Source organism: Atta colombica, unplaced genomic scaffold, assembly GCF_001594045.1.
Source record: "Atta colombica isolate Treedump-2 unplaced genomic scaffold, Acol1.0 scaffold21, whole genome shotgun sequence".
In the NCBI taxonomy this organism is placed as follows: Eukaryota; Metazoa; Arthropoda; class Insecta; order Hymenoptera; family Formicidae; genus Atta; species Atta colombica.
This window is the reverse complement of record NW_017259305.1, coordinates 669,092-688,210: the sequence shown is the minus strand read 5'-3', so window position 1 is coordinate 688,210 and position 19,119 is coordinate 669,092. Positions and strand designations below refer to the sequence as shown.

Below are 19,119 nucleotides of genomic sequence, written 5' to 3'. Positions count from 1 at the left end.
TATATATATATATATATATATATAGAATATAGCGAGATACACATGACGATATATAGTGTGACCATAGAAAATACATCTGTTATCGCAAACGTAGAAGGAGAGAGCTTTTCGCGCACTCGACATCGCACGATCGAAAAGATCAAGTATTAATTTTGCGATCCATCGAATCATTCCCATCTTAGCGGCAATGCAGACATTTCATTGCAAAAATTCTTGTGTTTGCAATATTTGGAACTTATGTGTAGAATCAGATATGTATATACATATATAAATTCACACAAGAAATATTTAAGCATTAAGATCCTGCTTTAATCAAATATAGGAATTTAATTGGATTTATTCTCATCAGTCCATAAATTCGTATCATATTGGAATTTATAGTTTCAATTACGTTAATCACCATCCATTTGAACAAATTGAGATACTGTTCGTTCCAATATCGTTTATTCAGTATTATATTCTTTTCACTCGGCTGTTTTTATAATTGGTAATTGCACAAATATATTTGCATGTAACAACATACGAAAGAAAAATGGATAGAAAGAAAAATGTGAATGAATCTTCGTTGAAATTGGAAAACTGTAATTGATAAGATATTCACAGTCAATGAACACTGTAAATTTACATTTAAATATGACAGCAGTGTGTATCTTCTTTTTTTTGCATTGCTTCCTGTTAGTCATGTTTCTGTACTATGCGCAAAATACACTGTTACACTGGATCTATGACTCTTTCATAGTGAGATTTAAGACAAGCCGTTATCGATTCGCGAGCGTGTCCGCGAGGAAACTGCTGCAGGAGTAATCGAAATTCAAATCATTCCTTTCTTTGACTCTCTCTCCCGTTTGCCTCGTTTTATTTCCGGCGGCTTCTACTCGTGGCTTGAACTCGCGAATGGAAACGAATCGTCCGCTCGCGTCAAACAAAGACCGAAACACGGAAACGACGGAAGAGAGAAAGCGGAAAGAGCGGGAGTTATGTGCATTGTCGTCAATGGGACGAAACAAAGGCCAGGCGCGCAAAAACGGAAATAAAAAGGGGAAAAAAAGAAAAATCCGTCACACACCGCAACGCGCGGCAGAACGTAACGATGCGATGTGGCGCGCTCTCTCGAAACTTGAAAGTGGCGCGAATCGAGCTTGTCGCGATATTAATTCGCGAGTATTCGGAGCAATCGCGCTGTTGTTTGCATTCTGAACTCTATGCCGCGATGTTTCTAGATATTGCCGGCAGAGAAAATGAAAGATGTAGGCGAATGTAGATCGCAGAGAAACCTGACAAAGAAATGTTATATAACACTGTTATTTGTGTTGCACTGCGTTTGACGTATTATAAACGCTTCAGAAATTTTTAAAGATTTAAGAAAAATAAAAGTAAATAAAATAATAAAATTAGGTCTCTTTTATATAATTTTTGCATAAAAGAAAAAAATTAATTATAAATTGTAAACGCGAATATTTATAAATTATTTTTAGATTCTAAAATGATCGACATATCTTTTTTATTAAATCTTTATTATTTTAAAAAAGATTTAAAAGATAAAAAGGATAAAATGAATGTTAATTTATGTGTTAATTCATGTTAGATAACTTTCAAATTATTCTTGATAATTAGAGACTAAATATCTAATGTAAGGAAAAAAAAACCATAGATGTTATTTAGTAAATACAAATGTTTCAATACTCAACGTATATTATCTAGAATGTTTAAATTATTTGGAAAGGTTTATCTCTAAAAAAGTTAAACTATCCTGCGCGATAAAAAGGATGCAAAAAGCAAAGAAGATTCAAGTGCAAAGAATCGAAAAGGAGGTCGCGATCGTGCAATTGCGAACGGTTAGCAGAAACGCACTGGCACGGTGGCGGGTTGAGGTTCCACAATAACTCCCCTCGTGTTCATCTCTCTCTCTTGCAACCCCTCCTATCCCCTTACCCATAGTAACGGTAACCGACGATTTATTGCGTGGCGCAACGAGCGCGCACGGTAACACGTTACGGTAATGACTGTGAAATACGACGGTGCGCCTCTGCCATCCTCTTCCCACCCCCGCTTCACGAACAACTCTTCCGCTTTGCTGCAGCTGCCCGCCCACCCTTTCTCGACTCTCCGATGAAAGGACTGAGTTTCGATTTGCGTGTATGTACGCGAATCGCGAACGCGTACGCTCTTCTTTTTTTTCTTATTCTCTTTTTTTTCTTTTCGCTCTCGCTCCTTAATCGAATATGAATAAGGGATATATCGAGTGTGGAAAAGTGTTTTCGGAATGTTAATAAATATATAATAAAATGAGTAACATAATAATTAATGACATAAACTAACAGTAATAATAAAACTGGGTTATTTCCATAAGTATTTTCATAATTATTATTTAACATGTTGTTTAAAATTAAAATCTTCTAAAATAATTGTCATTAGAATATCATATTTTAAAAGCATCTATTATATTTCTCCTAAAATAAATTAATATTTTAATAATATTCTAACTTCGTTGAATAACAAAAATGTTGATCAAAAATAACAGTATAGGATTGTTTAATACGTAATATTTAAAATAAACGTTATAATTAAACATTATTATTATGTATTTAAATTATTTAAAATAAAATTTTAAATATTTCATTGTGTCTGCAATAATGCATATTAAAAGCAAAAGAATGAGATTATTTTAACATTCTGATAGTCAAGTTCTGGTTTTCTTCTGTTTATTTTTTTCGTCTACTTTATAAATTATTTATTTGTACAATCTGGTAATGTAAAATTAAAAGAAAGAATAACAAAAATATCTAAACGAAATATCTAAACAAAAAACAATTGTTCTGAAAGAATTAGAAGAATGTTGATGCCAATTGTACAATAAGTGAATAACAAAATATTTTTCAACAATGTATGCGTCAGCTTTATCTTTTATGCGATGGAGCTCTCTTCCTTCTCCTCGATATTCTACTATTCGAACAATCTAATTGATTTACCGACCAGATTCGGGATAACCCTGAATCGATCCTTATACAGAATAGATCCTCGCACGAATCGATCCGTCGAGAAAAAAACGATGGACAGAAAGAAAGTCCGATATATTTGCGAAGTCTGTGCACGCCGGCAAGCAGCCGAAAAGAAAAGAAGTGTCCCTTTTGAGTGCCTCTGAAGTCTGAAAAATCGACTGATGTCCAATGAGGCGTTAGGAACTACCCCTCCTCCCCTTTCTTTAAGCAAGGAAGAGAAGGAGCTCGTTATTGCGTTTGCATTCTAAGAGGAAATCGTCGTTCTTATCGTCGTCGTCGTTACGCTGTCTACTCAAGCGGCGTTATCCCGGGAAAAATATGGAGACGTTGCAGCTTGTTATTTTCTCGTAAGAAAGACGGTCACACTAAAGGCTAAAAGGATTCGGTCCTTTACTATCGTTCCGCGAATGGACCGAGGAAATCTAGCCAACCGGAGCAGTTATTAGCGCGTATCACAAGAGCGACAGTTGGTACATTTATCCCTCGTTATCTCCCTCTCTTCATGTTTCTTTCTTTCTTTTATCTTTTTCCAGATGATTCTCGCATCATTTGAGAATTAAGCGCTTTTCTCCCTCTTAACGTCACCATTTGACTACCCTGCTGGAGTTTAGTCGAAATCGACATAGTATTTTCAGTTATATTTTTTTCTTAGGGAATTATTGTACATTTCACGGAATAGATAAAAAAAAAGTAATTCCAAAATCCTCGATATTATCACCATCAATCCGTTAAGTCATTATTAGGAAGTTTTTGCAATATCGTTTATCCAGAACGCTAAGGTCAGGTTATATTCTTCTTAACAACTAATTAAGAAAAGGATAACATGACTTTAGCGTTCACCGTATCTGAATTCGTTATTGCAAAAACTCCCTATTCTCTTTTCTCGCTGATCTTTTAAGTTGCTGTTTTGCCGTCATTATCCTCTCACGTCGCTTGTTTTCATTGAGTTAACGATTAAACATATTATTAAAAAATGTTAAATGTAAAGTGTGCCTCGCTTTATAATGAACTGTTATATCATCGGACAAACTGCGAGAGCGGTGCTCCTCATTTATTCAATTTCTTCGCTATGTTGAGAGATAAAGAAATATTCTACATTTATTGTATATTGAAATTACTCACTGCATTGAGAAAATTTTAGCAGCGACTATGTAAACATTGATAGAATTGTTGACGAAAAGAAGAAATTTTTTAGTTGTAAAATTTGAAAAACTTATAATATTATTTATACATTACATATTCTCAAATACTGGAAAATTTGTATAAAATAAATCAATTAACTTTTGCATTTATTGATAATATTTCATGTAAATTTTCTCTGATTGATTAACTTGTGAATGAAAGTGTATTTGTTGATTTAAACGTAATTGAAACTCACTGATTTCACGTCAATATTTAATACATAGAGCACGTCGCTCTACTGAAACTTGCAGTGTAATAGAGCGAATTTGCTGTATAATGTTATGCTGATGCACTAAACATCTCATCCATCTTGAATCGGAAAACATGAATCGAAGGGGCAGATGAGAGGATCAGATTTGTGACAATTTGCTGGTAATTTTGATATTACCACATTCGGAATTCAATTATAGTTACAACAATGTCATATAATATCATATACATTCGTGTAAGCATCGTTTAGCGTTGATATACTATTCATTCATGCAACGTATTCATATTTAAATACAATATATATTTCAAGCGTATATTTTTCGTAAAACAGTAAGTTGTAATAGCTAAATTTGAAAAGCACTAACTAAAATAAAAACATTTTAAATTAAACAAGGACAAAGGATTCTTAATGTTCGAAATAATCGAAATTATTATAGAAAGGGCGTGAGAGTCAAATATCAAATTCAATTTAATAATCCAACATATAAAATATAAAGATATTTCGTTCGTCCATTTTTCTATTAACATAAACTAAGTCGTCAACAAAAAGAAGTAGTTTATAATAAAAATTAATATAAAAAAAGATAATTTTCTCTTTAATCTTCGTAAAGTTAAAAAATTTAATATCTCATATGACTGATATAACATAATAAAAAATAATGATTTTGTAAGAATGATGCGATTTTGCATAGAAACATCTTTCGTACGCTTGCCTCTTCATTCGTAAGTTATCGAGAAAGATTTGTCTTTATTTGCCAATATATGAAATATATGAAATGATTCACAAATGCAGTTTGCATCGTGAAACGATCTCGTTTGGCGCTTTCATAACGGTGAATGTCTAGTGACGATCGTTAAATCACGGTCGCCGTTTGACTTCTCTTGAAGCAGCGGAATATTTGCAGTTCGGGAACACACACACACACACACACACACGCACACACACACACACACACACACACACACACACACACATGTTCAAGCTCTTCCCTGAAATTCTTCACGAATGTATACGTCGCCGCCCCTTACTAGAAATATCTTTCTTAACTCACGTTCCTACTTCACATGAAAGATCGCCCCGTTCCCATATTTGCGAAGAGGGTGGCTTAACCGACAAATGTTTTTCGGACATTGGAAATACATTGAGGGAGTCGGAGGAACGGGGGTGACGAAGAATTCTTTATGGCGATCAATCATCGCGAATGATATCCACTTTTCCTTCTACCACCATGCCTCGTGAACTGTACGCAATAAGAAACACAAACCAGGCTAGGAGATCAGGAACGAGCGAAGAATGGAAAGGTAGCCGCGGGGGTGATCCCGAAATGCTATTCAAATGCGTTAAGTAGAGGGTGTCGAGGAAAATTGGAAACGATTCTGGGAGTATCGAGCATATCCCTGGAGGAAAGCGAGGATCGGATCGAAAAAGGAAATAGTAGGAGAAAGGGGGAAGACAGGCTTTTTGAGGGATGGGCGAACGTCCGAAAAACATTATACATTATTTATGAATTCTCTTCCCACCCATATATTATTCTAACAATCGATGTACGTAGATCTCAATTTCTCAAGACAATAGAAATCGCATTTCCGTTTTTAAGCATTTTCTGAAGCAAATCTGAAGCGATATTGTTGGATGACACTATCTTCAATTAATTTCGCTAATCAATTTCGATCGCGACGGAGCACCGATCGCAGTTTGTCCGACGTTAACGACGTGACGCGTCATTATTGCTTTACATGTTTGACATGAGGAGCAGCAAGCCACGTGGAAAGGTTAAAATTACGTGGGATGGAAGAGTGCATAGTTTCGATTGCAATCGCTTTTTGCGGGATAAAATGTACATACATTTACCAGGCGAAAAATAACGAAAGCAAGCAAACGTAACACACGAGTGATAAAGTATGCAATAATACATGTTAAGAAAAGTGAGGGAATATCTTAAAAGCATTATAGTTATATAAATTTTACATAATAGTTTATATTAGAAGAGCGCAAAAGGAGATCGTTAAAAATAGTATCTATGTAGAAAGTTTTGAAAGAGGAGAATGATGACATTTTACTTAATAATAAATCCATTGAAAATTAACTTAAGATGCCATTGTTAATAAAACTGAGGTTTTTACAAAAAAAATAATTCTTTGTATAAATAATATTTTTTATCGCAAACTTTAAAGAAATAGAAAATAGAATATGTTTTTGAAGATATCGATGAAAACGTCACGGCTTTTTTTACAAGGTCTTATACTAGTTTTCATTTTAACTTTTAAAATATTATGGTTTTTTATATGGTTTTATCTGGTTTTCATTTTAACTATTTGGTTTGGCTGCGTAGTGAAGTTTCAATATATTTGAACTACTGCTGCCTTGTATGTTTCAAATTTTATATAATCAATCAAAATGAAATAACAAAATTTACGATGTAATAACAAATAAATATCAGTAAAAATACAGATAACAATTTAATATTGTTAAAAGAAAAGTTTGCAGAAACAAATTGGAACAGACGGATAAGAGATTAATAATTCACGAAGGGGAGGAGAGGGAGGGGTACAAACTAACCATTTACTATCCTTTAATTCTGTTCATCGAGCTTTAGAATAGGCAATCATCTTATCGAATTGTGATAGAAAAAAAATGCATTTTCCTCGAGTAATTAAATGCTGTGGTTTCATTTCGCAAATATATTATGAAAAAGACTCGACATTGAAAGATTCGCCCATGAACTATCATCCCTTCGATTTCAACAAATCGATGTCGAAAGATGGACGTGCTCATTTTACGTATGTAGGTACTTTATTAGTCGCTGCAGTCATGTGTATGTCAATAGCAGAATGCGTGTATATGTATGCATGTATGTATGTGTATGTGTATATTGCGTGCGTGCGTGCGTGCGTGTGCGTGTGTGTGTATTTACATGTGTTGTGTGTATATATTAAAGTGGACCGCGATGCATATCATTGTCAATCGATACGAACTTGTTCCCCTTGCCAGATATCAACAATAACATTTTATCCCGCTCCACACATTTTATATCGCGATCGATTTCATGATCCGTTGACTGCGCCAAACAGCTTTGAACAGTTTGAACTCAATTTTGGTGACATCATCGATTTTCAAAATATCGATGTGTATTTACAAAATATATATAATATTGGTTTTACTGTACGCTCTCCCTACACAATTTTGGCTAATAAACGCTGTAAAAGTAAAAGTATTCCTCTGATAACTTTTATCGGCTATTTCAATATTTAGTGGTATTTACTGATGAATTCGGACATTGATTGGATATTTGCTTTTATTGAGATTGCTATTGGGATATATTCGTTATTGAAAGGAATGATTGATTTCACATATAGTGGCTTACCAAAGTATTCAAACGATAATACGCCTATATTAAATCGAATAAAATCGTTCGAATACTTTCACGAGGCATTTTGCACCCAGCGTAATCTATGCACATTTTTTTTCCCTCTATACCTACATATTCTCATTCATATATACATATCAGTATTTTGAGATTTTGAATTCTTTAAAAATGATACCCACAGCACAAGGGAGAATCAATAGTGCACCGTAGCTATAACAGCTCAATAAATTCCGAATCCACGGGTAGCACAACACACTTTTTCGCAAACACTCGATGATTTATTGTTTACCGCAGAACGAGAAAGAGAATAGATTATTTATATCCTTTGGAATCCATTGTTTCTTTAAAAAATATTATTTTAAAATATAGTAGGAAAGTAATGTATTGTATTGTATAATAAAATAATTGTCATAAAATCTGTCGAATATTCTGTTAATTAATACAAAGATGAATATAGAAATATAAAGAGAATATTAGAGAATATGAAACGATATGTTATTAATATTGAGACTAACAAATCTTTTCTTGATGCCCTTAAGCCTTAAAATGAACGAAATGTAGTATAACTTTGATATAGTAATTATTTATCAATTTGTACGATTCTCGCTGATAGTATTCTCGTTATAAAAAAATACGCGAAACTAACACTGCGACAGATATCGAATAAGTACTCCAATAATGTACAAACTTTTTCAAAGAGAAGCGAGTCGATATCGCAGCCGAGCCAGCTGTCGTGTCGGCCGAGCTGACACTCTCTCTGCTAGATATTAATAATTTATCTCCGAATATCCTGTAACTAGGCGAAGTTTCACATTTTCCCCGTTTTCTCTTCGTCTATTCTATCGTAGCTCTCTCTCGCTATCGAGAGCTGCAAAAATTATGTAAAATCAGAAATAACTCTCCCGATTTTAAAGAGAAATCATGCTTTAAAGAATCTCTCATCATCCATTCCTGCTATTTTTCGTGCGTTCGGCGGAACCTGCTTGCATTCCATGCGTCGGCGTCGCGTCCTCGCATCGTCCAGTTCGAGAACTCGTGATCTTGGAACGGAGAGTCGCTTTGTCCCTCGCGAAAGTTTAGTGTATGTCTCTGCGGTGGATCCTCAGCTAGGGATCCTCAAGTATTACACGCGTGTCTTTGCTTTCAAACCGCCCGAATTACTCTCGAGAACATAGGGGCTATCTCTCACCTTGTTGATTTTCGCGTCGCAACACGCTCTCTCGCCGCGATGGGATCGGATGGACCAAGCGACAGCAAGTCAGTTAGCGTATAGCGATGGGTTAGAGTGCGCGCGCAGCTCGTTATCGATATCGTTAATCACTGAGTTAGTTCACAGAGGCATGGCGTTGTAGAGGTCCAGATTGGGATGGTAAAATAGCGGTGTCGGAGTGGGCGGGTTATGATGGGGCGCGGGCTGCGCCTGTATGAGGTTCAAGTTCAAGTTCAGGGGCGCGATGTGGGCCGCATTGTGGTGATTAAGGTGGTTAAGGCTAAGGTGGTTACCTGTCGGGTAGGGTAATCCGAAACTAGGGTACCCAGAATAACCGCGGCCCGCCGCGTATGCCGCGTACGCTGCCGCTGGGAAACCTGCGAACACAACAAAAATTTCCATTACACTCCTCGTTATAACTATCATTAATCCTCTTAGCATTTGAGACAACGTAATCGTTCGCGATAATTTTGTAAACGCTGATAAGCATAAGAAAATTCTTAATTTTTCACACTTTTTGTAACTAAATATTTTTCAACATGAAAACATATAATTTTGTTTTTGATACCATGATACAGATGTAGTTTAAGATTGTTTTTTGATTCTTCCATGTCCTCGTGATTTAAACGATTTAAGTTTCAGTATTATCTACTGGATTAAATTTTAAGAAGTTTAAAAACGTATGAAGAAAAATAAATATGTTTTTATAAAAGATATTTATAAAGATAAAAATTTATTTTTTGCAAAAAAAGAACCAGAAATCAGTAATGAAAAGTCAAAATCAATAATGTAAAAATATCTATTACTATATTCAATTCAATTTGGTAAACAAAAGTTTAAAAGACTTATCTTATTTTTATAGGAAAACTTAAAGCTATTAAAAAACTGAAACTATTAAAAAACTTTCTTAATATTTTGCAAATTATATATATAGTTTACAAATATATTTTATTAAATCGATAAGAATTCGTTGATGAAAATATCGAAAACAATAAAATTTATTTACTCTGTTAATTATTAAGAAACTAGCTTAAACCAGCAGTATAAAACTGGCAGGACTAAATTAGCAAAAATTAAATTGGACCTATCGGAATATTTTGAGTACTTTTTTAGTATTTTTTATTTTGTACTATTATTATTTTTTATTGTACTAGATAATGATAATTTTGTACTCTGTGTCATTTCGAAAAAAATCGCGATGTTGCTAGTTTAATATTAAGAGGATCATAAAGTCTGTATTACTGACTAAACCATATAATTTTTGTATAACAATTATTTTTTTCTTCTCTGATTTGAAAATCCTTTTCTAGAATTAAAGTATACGCATTAATACGTATCTGTAAGATGGAGTCTATCAGCATAGACTGAGAACAGCAAAAAATTTTCGAAATTGAGATCATCTTTACTATTTTTAAGTTCTCTCCAATATGGCGTTCCAAAACTATCATGTCGCTTCACATTTGCTTCATATAAAATCCGTGCAATCTGTTCACTTATGAAATAATAGTCCATAGACTAGTAGTTCGCATGAAGAAACAGCGTGAAATTCTTAAAATTGAACTTAGACGTGCATGCCACACATACACATAAATTTTTGTTTAATTTATGTGTATGTGGCATGCATGATTAAAGTATTGATGTGTCAATGATACGTAAATCGTTTGTGTGTAAGTGCTATTTAAAATATGACTAATCTTTAAGATTCCCTTAAAGAAAAAGAAAAATTATATCAGAAATCAATTGGATTGGATTTGTATTAATCTGTATTACTAAGAACAATTTTCTATTATGTCTATTATGTCTATCATTTCTAAGAAAACAGTAACATTGCTAGTTTAATATATAAGCCGGCAGAACTATAAAAAAATAAAACAAGGGCAAAAATAAACAAAACTGAATTTGTACTAATTTGTTAATTGAAAGTAAGCTAAAATTTTACATTTTTTTTTCCGTAAAATGACTTTATTAGTATATACTTTACAATCTATACATTATCCTAGCAATAAAACCTAAACAGTAACTATTCTTTGGGCCGTCTTCAATTTGGCTCATGTGATGTTTTTTATTTAGTATTTGAAATGTAGAAACGTAGAAAAGGAATTATGTGCTGAGGGAATCATTGAAAGTTATGGTGAATCGTTATTTTTCAGTAAAAATCGAAAACTCTATACATTCTCATAAATTGAGTGAATACTAGCAATTTTTGTCTTTTCTCGTCTTTCTTATTGTGATTTTAAGAGAAAAATTTCATTTTTTATTGAATATAAAATATTTTTTATCTAAATTTTATATTAAATTTTATACTAAATAATGGATAAATAAAATAGACGATATTTTATTATTTTTTAAATCAAATTTTATTTTATTTTATTTTATTTTCAAACCAAATTTTTTCGTTTTCGACATATGCATTTCTTGAGAACATAAGAAAAGCAATTATAATATTATTGAAGAAAGTGTTCAATCACTGTGAGAAAGTAATTATATAAGGATTTTCAAATTTTCACTGAAAAATAATTATTTACGGATTTTCCAATTTTCACTGAAAAATAACGATTTACCATAATATTGAATAATTCTCTCAGTACATAATATCCTTTTCTACGTGATTTTACATTCCAAATACTAAATAAAAGATAAGATCAACATATATGATTCAAATTGGAGGCCCAAAGAATAGTGTTACTAGTTAATTAAGTGAAGCTAGCACTCGAATTTAAGAAAAAAAAGTTGTTTAATGCGAATTAAATTAAGTTAGATTTGTAACCGTTTGTATTACTTTCTTTTTTGTTTGTACCTTAAGGAGTTTTAAAATATAAAGTATTGAAAAAATGCTAGCACTCCACTTTGAGATATTTTAAATTCGCAAGCGGATTTGAAATTTTGGTGATATTTCGGATTGAAACTAGTACAAACGATTCCGAAACAGCACATGCTTGCAGATTTAAAATATCTTCGGAAATGGCGCAGCTAGCTCTCAATCTATTTTTGAAATATCAATACAATTATCCCCTTAAAGGGGATCAAAATCGATTGTGGTACAATTGTATAAATGTATACGAGTATAAATGATTACGAAGCAGCACCTGCTTGCGGATTTAAAATAACTTTAAAAATAGCAAAGTTAGCTCTCATCCTTATATTAAAATTTCGGTACAATCATCCTCTTAACGAAATGAATGTGTGTGAAACCGATTATAATACAATCAGTTACAAATAATTACGAAACAACACTCGTTTACGAATTTAAAATATCTCAAAATCTTTTAGCATTTCTTCAACCCTTTATATTTTTGAATTCCTTAAGGTACAAACAAAAGGAAATTGATACAAATGATTAAAAACCTATAATAACTTAAAATCAAAAAACAAATTTTGAAAAACATTTTTGTATAATAACTTAATTTAATGCATATTAAAACATTTTTTTTCTTAAATTCAAGTGCCAGATTCACTTAGGTTTCGTTACTAAAATTACTAATATATAAATTGTAAATTAATATTAATAAAGTTATATCAAGGAAAAAAAAGATGTAAAATATTAACTTACTTTCAATGGTACCAATTAATACAAATATATTTTGTACATTTTTTTATGATTATTTTTTAACAGTCAGCTTATACTACTAAATTACTAAATTACTAAATTATTAAATTGCTACTAAATTAGTAATACCACTGTTTTTTTAGAAATGACACAATATAAAATTGTTCTTGATAGTACAAATTAATATAAGTCCAATTCTATTACTTTCTAATGAAATTTTTCTCTTTTTCTTTTATTTCTTTTATTAGAATTGATGCTGCCAACTTAATGTTAAGCTAACAGCGTCACATTTTTTTCGAATTTGCAATACAAAATTGTCATTAATGTAAAATGGTATAATTTAATATAAAATAAGTACTAAATATTCCGATAGATCCGATTTGATTTTGCTGATTAGGTCTTGTCATTGTATAAAGACTAACTAGATAAACTTATTAAGTTATATCCGTCAAAATTATTGCCATATTTATATTCTGCTAGATTAAATTTCCATTAATATAAAAATTAAGAGGTAACTGAGAGGTTAGTAATTACTCCGCTAAATTCTAATATTTACATACGATTCATATCAGTTTGAATTGAAAAATATGCTATAGGTAAAATGTATGTTAAAGCAAATAGGTGAAATGGACAATTATGTATCAAGGTTGTGAAGCCATATAGCATCATTATTTCTTTAGTTACGTCTATAATAGGGATCGTCAGAATAAGTATCGAATTCTTTACTAGTCAGTAAATATTTCACATACTCACCATCAGGTAATGCTCCCAGAGACCACATAAAATCTATAAGGAAAAATAAACTCGATTAAAATGTAGTTTCGACATAGACTAATATATATTTCTGAATATTTGTTTACTTATTTTTAACCAATTCTTTTTTCTTTTCGATTTTTTTCCCCCTTTATTTATATTGCATGTTCGTTAGTGCAAGTCTCCATCAAAATTTCTGCAACTACATACGAAGAAAGATATTGATCGCTCGAAAAACTTACAAAATAAGCTACGTGTCAGAAGTAAAGTTTCCACATGTCAATTATTTCCGCGAAGTTTTATATGTCGCAAGACCAATATTTTTCTTCGAGCAGGCGAAGGTAGGCGTAAACATTTAAGAATATGTACACGGAGATAAGTTAAGTATGAAGCGAAGCGTTGCAGAAATTCGTCGGGATTTAAGTGTAACGGATGACTAGGTCCAAACGATAAAAGAGAAACGTAAAAAGAGAAAAAAGATAAGAAATAGAATTAAAAGCTTTCTAGGTTAAATAGAGAGTATGAGAAAATTAGTGAAAGAGAGAAAGAGAGTAAGAGAGAGAAAGGGAAAGAGAGAAAGAATGAGAGAAACAGAATGATAGAGAGATCAAGGCATCCATGAAATTTCATAATTCGATACTAATCCAAAAGACCACACAACTAAGATTCTCACTATGTATATATGTATATCGCATCGACTATATAGCGCATTTTCTAAACTGTGTGACAAGGTACTAGGTAACTACGCGCGGCCGAGGTGTTTCCAATTCTACGACAAAATAAACCCTCCTATGAACTATGGTTATTGTAGCCTTCAAAGGTATTGGTTAATTATTTACCGTTAAGTAATATTTGCTAGGCTCTCTATATAGCTTATTAGATATCGACTAAGGGTCGGTAATATGCCACCACCTGAATGTCTTCCGCAAATGATAAATTTGCGGAATGATTGAATACGCACGTAATAACGTACTCTACTTTTATTTTTCTATTTCATGTCGTGTATATGTGCGTGGCATAGCACCGGCACCACTACTCACATTTATATTGACGATACAATATTGAAAAAAACACTGACCACAATAATACTACACTACTAGACTCACTATGCTAGTATCCATATCGACGTTGCTCTCACAATATTACGCAGATGGAAAAAAGTATAAGAGCGTTTATTCTAGCCATTAAAATATACACTGATACATATTAATAGTATTAGTAATTTCGTACCTAAAGTCTCTCTACCGGGCTGGTTTTGATTACATCAAGCGCTCAATGGTATATTACTATCATTTTGCGCTCTTTTTCTCTGTCTTAATGGCTTTCTAAACTCTTCTGAGCTACAATAAGATTGCATGTACGTCGAGCACTATCTCGCATTTATCTCAATAGAATCATTTGCAGCATTATATAGATATGTATCTTTGTCACACTTCATCGAAATACGTGAATAGATCTCGACGATACTATATAAATAATTCTTGCGCAAATTACGCGCGTGCTTTTCTATGTAGCATCTACGTATGCACCCTTAACTTTCTCAGATGCAACATATCGATCTCACGTAGAGCAGACGTTTACGTACGACGTATTAATATTAACAGTCTCTCGCAGTTTCGAGGAGCGCATAAAGCCTGTCTCAGCTCGAGTTTACGATCGAGTTGCCAGTCGATTAACGTTTACGTCACATCGATGGCTTCGGCAACGTGGAATTCATTGAGCTACTCTCACTAGAATTTTATGTTTCTCCTTTGATGTACATGTCCCATCTCGGACGAGGAGAAACATTCGCGAGGCCGTGTATCAGGAATGCATTCCGTCGAATCGTTCTGCGCCCCCGTTATAAATTATGTAAGACATCAGCGGATACTCTATATTCCCGTAAAACCCAAAATCAAGTAGCCCAGCCAAGTGTCACAAAGACCAACAATAAAACCGCACCATCAAAGTCTGATCTACTTACGAAACTGACAGTGTTGCGCTTCTCTGGCTAAGTACGTACTTTCTAGGACACACGTCTCACGCATTATTATCAAGGTAAATGATGCTATGCGGCTTAAGAAGAGTTAAATAGTATATGAGTGGGATATACGGGAGCTGAGGCATTAGGTATAGATAGGTATACGCACGATATATATTTAGTATATATCCTATATATATATATATATATAGAGAGAGAGAGAGAGAGAGGTATAATATTACGTGTAACGTAATATAAATGTAACTATGTAATGTAGCTCGTTAAGTAATAGGTACAATATAATAGGTCTCTTTGAAGCCGCTGGTAATGCGTATTCTTCGCGGAAGACGTTTGAGCACCGCGCTTTATCTCGCTTCTCTCGCGAATTATTTTGCGGAAGGAAACATGAGTGGAAACGTGTTACGACGGAGGCCAAATGCCTTCCCTCTGAACAATTCTTCGTCGACGAACGGACGCAAGTGCGCGTTCTTCCGCGAAGATGAGCGCCTAAAGTATAATCTAAGCTAACGATATCATAGTGACTTCCCAAAAGCTATAGTCCACTAGTAGTCTCAACGATAGGAACGTGTACATAGTATATTAATTCATTTAAAACTGATTCTCTGATTCTCTAACTAATCGAACCTAGAACGCCTAGTCTCAATAATAACTAAGGTCTGATAACAACACAAATGTTTACCTAATTACCTAGATATGTAGAGATAGATAGATATATAGGTTCCGATATGTATATCTGTTTGGTCTATTACAAAAAACTATAAGGTGTAATGCGGCTCTCACAAAAAATATATCGATATTAATATCAAATGCTATGGCGTTATCAAATAGGTAAGATACAAAACAATATATAACGTATATATCGTCTGGCGTAATTTATAATGGATCGTTAGGTACATATTAATATGGAGTGTCCGAAAACCATTAATCATGTATTATTTGATATTTATATTTTTTTACTACTTGGTTGTGAGGCTGCTGTTTGTCACTGTTGTAAACATTTAAATTCCAATAATGAATAATTAAGCCCCGAATAATAATTTTCTACTCACACTTAAAACTTACATGTTTTTATCAATTTATATTTTTAGAATCTCTTTTTTTCTCAAAACTATTCAAGTTTTTTTTCTCTGATTTGATTCTTAATATCAATGAGACATTACCGTAGTTTTGGGACATCCCATATAAGAATAGAATATAAATATATTATATATATATATATATATGTATATGTATATAGATTCACGTATGCATTTATATACATATAAATAGTGTCGAGCTCGTGTCTTTCCTTTTGAGTATCTTTATATCGTTTAGAACACAGAGTTCTTTCTTGCTTCGACATTATGAAATTTCATGAAGTCACTTGCGAAAAATATTCCGGAAAACGCGACAAATGAGAAGTGCACGTGTCGCCAACCATTTCCTGCGGGCTCCCGTCACGCTAACCGCTCTCTCGCCACATCACATCGCCGACAATTTACGTCGGTATGCGCTGCTAATTGATTTCCTTCAATTATTGCTCGCGTGCTCGCGAGGAATACACGCAGCGAACCACTACCTGGGAGAAGGAGGAGAAAGGTTGTTTTTCTCTTGTATATTATTTCAATTTTTTTTTTTGTTAAAATATTCGTAATTAAAACGGCCTCGACAAAGAGCGTTTATTATTGTTTAAACAAATGATTATTTCATTCCGAAAAAATATCCTGCTATTTTTAAAGACGTTCGAAAATACGCCACGAAACGCGACTATTTTTCCATATCTTCTATCGCGACTTTCAATTATATTACCCGATCTTGTCGCGTAACCTCGCAGACGACAATTTCTACGTTAGAGCTTTGTTCGCAACGCGCTAAAATTTCAACTAGGTTCTATCAACGAATTGACAGCCGCCGAACGACGAACATACAATCTCCATCGAGGACTTGTCGTTTTGTTTCCCCATCGGGGTGACCTGAAAATTGCTGCTCACCTTGTCTTTCGATTTCCTGTTCTCTCATTCCTCCTCTTCGTTGAAGACTCGATGTCGGTGTTAATTTCTACGGCGTTTTAATCGAAGTGCTTTTAACAGCAAGTGTGATGGGCACCAAAAATTTAATTATTCGATGTCGGTAGATGATTGAGATTTAGTTAGACATGACTTGTATAGGTACTATTCATCCTGCCTATCTTCATTAGTATGTAAAAGAAGATGTTTTTATATAATTACATTCATTTTCGAAAAATGGATGCTTTAATAATAATTATACTAATCTGACAATGTAAGACAAATTTAATTATTATTAACTTCTCAATTCTCAATACATCTCCGATTTTTCAATTTAAAAAAAAATAATAACTCATGAAAAAATGTATTTTAAGAAAAACCGTCAAAATAAACTGTTTTTCTTTTGAAAAATCGAAGAAACACAAAAATTTTATTTTTAAATTTAATAATGTTTTATTGAAAAGCAAAAACTTTTTAAGATTTCTGCTTTATGTTTTATTGAACAAATTGTAAATTTATAAATCGAAAGATAATCCTATTATTCTTAAGATCACAAGATCTATATAAATTTTAAAGTTAAATTTTTTTAATTTAATAATGTTTCTTTGAGAAGCAAAAAATTGTTTAAGATTTTACTTTATATTTCATTAATTATACATAGTAAATTTCAAAATCGAAAGACAATCCTATAAGGAGATACGTTCGACGCGACGGCAATTTATTTGAGCATCGTTAGGTCGTTTTCCCTCTACATTTGAACACTTTGTTTATTGTCCTACTATCTGCATTACTAATTATCTACGAAATAACTACCAGTCTTTTGCAATCCGTTTGTCTCGTTGCTACATGTCTACTTTCTTCACTACAAGAAAATGAGGCCCCATAGGTAACTACTACGTCGATTAAATCTGCAATTCGCTATGCGTTTTCTTCTGCTTCTACGATCACAGTTTCGCCGAACATTACCAACCGCAAACAGCTCCGCGAAAATATCGCGTTCTCGATATGTATTTCGAACCGATAAATAAGAACGGTTTTCCTAAATCTACAATATTGCACTTTTTGAAATTGATACTTATCACGCTCGATCGTTTGATCACTGATTGGCATATATTAATTAATACTTTCGATTTCTTTCGTTGACTACTTCAAAACGACGAACAGTCTCTCAATTGAGGAATGTATAAAAAAATGCTGTTTAATTCACTGTAATATTTCATTAAAAAATTACGCATTTATTACGAGAGACTAATCTTTTTCTCAGCAAGATTCCTAAAATCTTAATCGATAATAAATAAAAATAATAAATAAAAAGTTTGATTGCATTGATTTCTTCAGCCAATTAAGTCTTAAATAGATCCAATAAATACGTACATATATTTCTTTTACATGAGCATACTTAATTCACTGAATTTCAAACTTTATAATTCATACAATCTAAATCGATCTATCCGAAACAACAAGTTTTTTGGCACGTACCAAATATTATTTTTAAGCAAAACTAAGAAAGACTATTGCGTTTGCGATTAAAAATTGTATTATTATGTTGTCCTTCGGGACAACATAATAATATAATTGTAAAACTCATGACGATATGCTAAAACGAAATGAAAAAATCGCGACAAGCAATATAGAAAAGAAGGATGATTAATCGATTAAAATTAAACGAAATAATCGGACGTAAGTATGACACCCCCGGACGAGCTATAATTATTGCGGTCGCGAAAGGGGTGTGAGTATCGTTGGTCATAGGCCGATCGTAGGTATTGGATGGTAAACGGCGCCCATGTCGAGGCCCTGAACACCGAGGAGATCGCTCATGGAATAGGTGAGGGCAGCAGCGCGGGACGCGGCTGCGACCGGATGTGGCCGGTAAGAAGCCGC

General features: G+C 33.1%; 1 protein-coding gene across 2 annotated transcripts in view; it reads right to left on the bottom strand.

The window, feature by feature from the left end:
• Window positions 1–19,119, bottom strand: part of LOC108687612 (RNA-binding protein Musashi homolog Rbp6) — a 453,571-nt gene that overhangs the window by 27,325 nt on the left and 407,127 nt on the right. For both annotated transcript variants that reach the window (XM_018193468.1, XM_018193469.1), the window contains 2 exons: window positions 13,270–13,302; window positions 9,263–9,346 (listed from right to left, as the gene is read on the bottom strand). In XM_018193468.1, coding sequence (XP_018048957.1) covers window positions 9,263–9,346; window positions 13,270–13,302 — 117 coding nt within the window. The remainder of the gene's footprint in view (window positions 1–9,262; window positions 9,347–13,269; window positions 13,303–19,119) is intronic.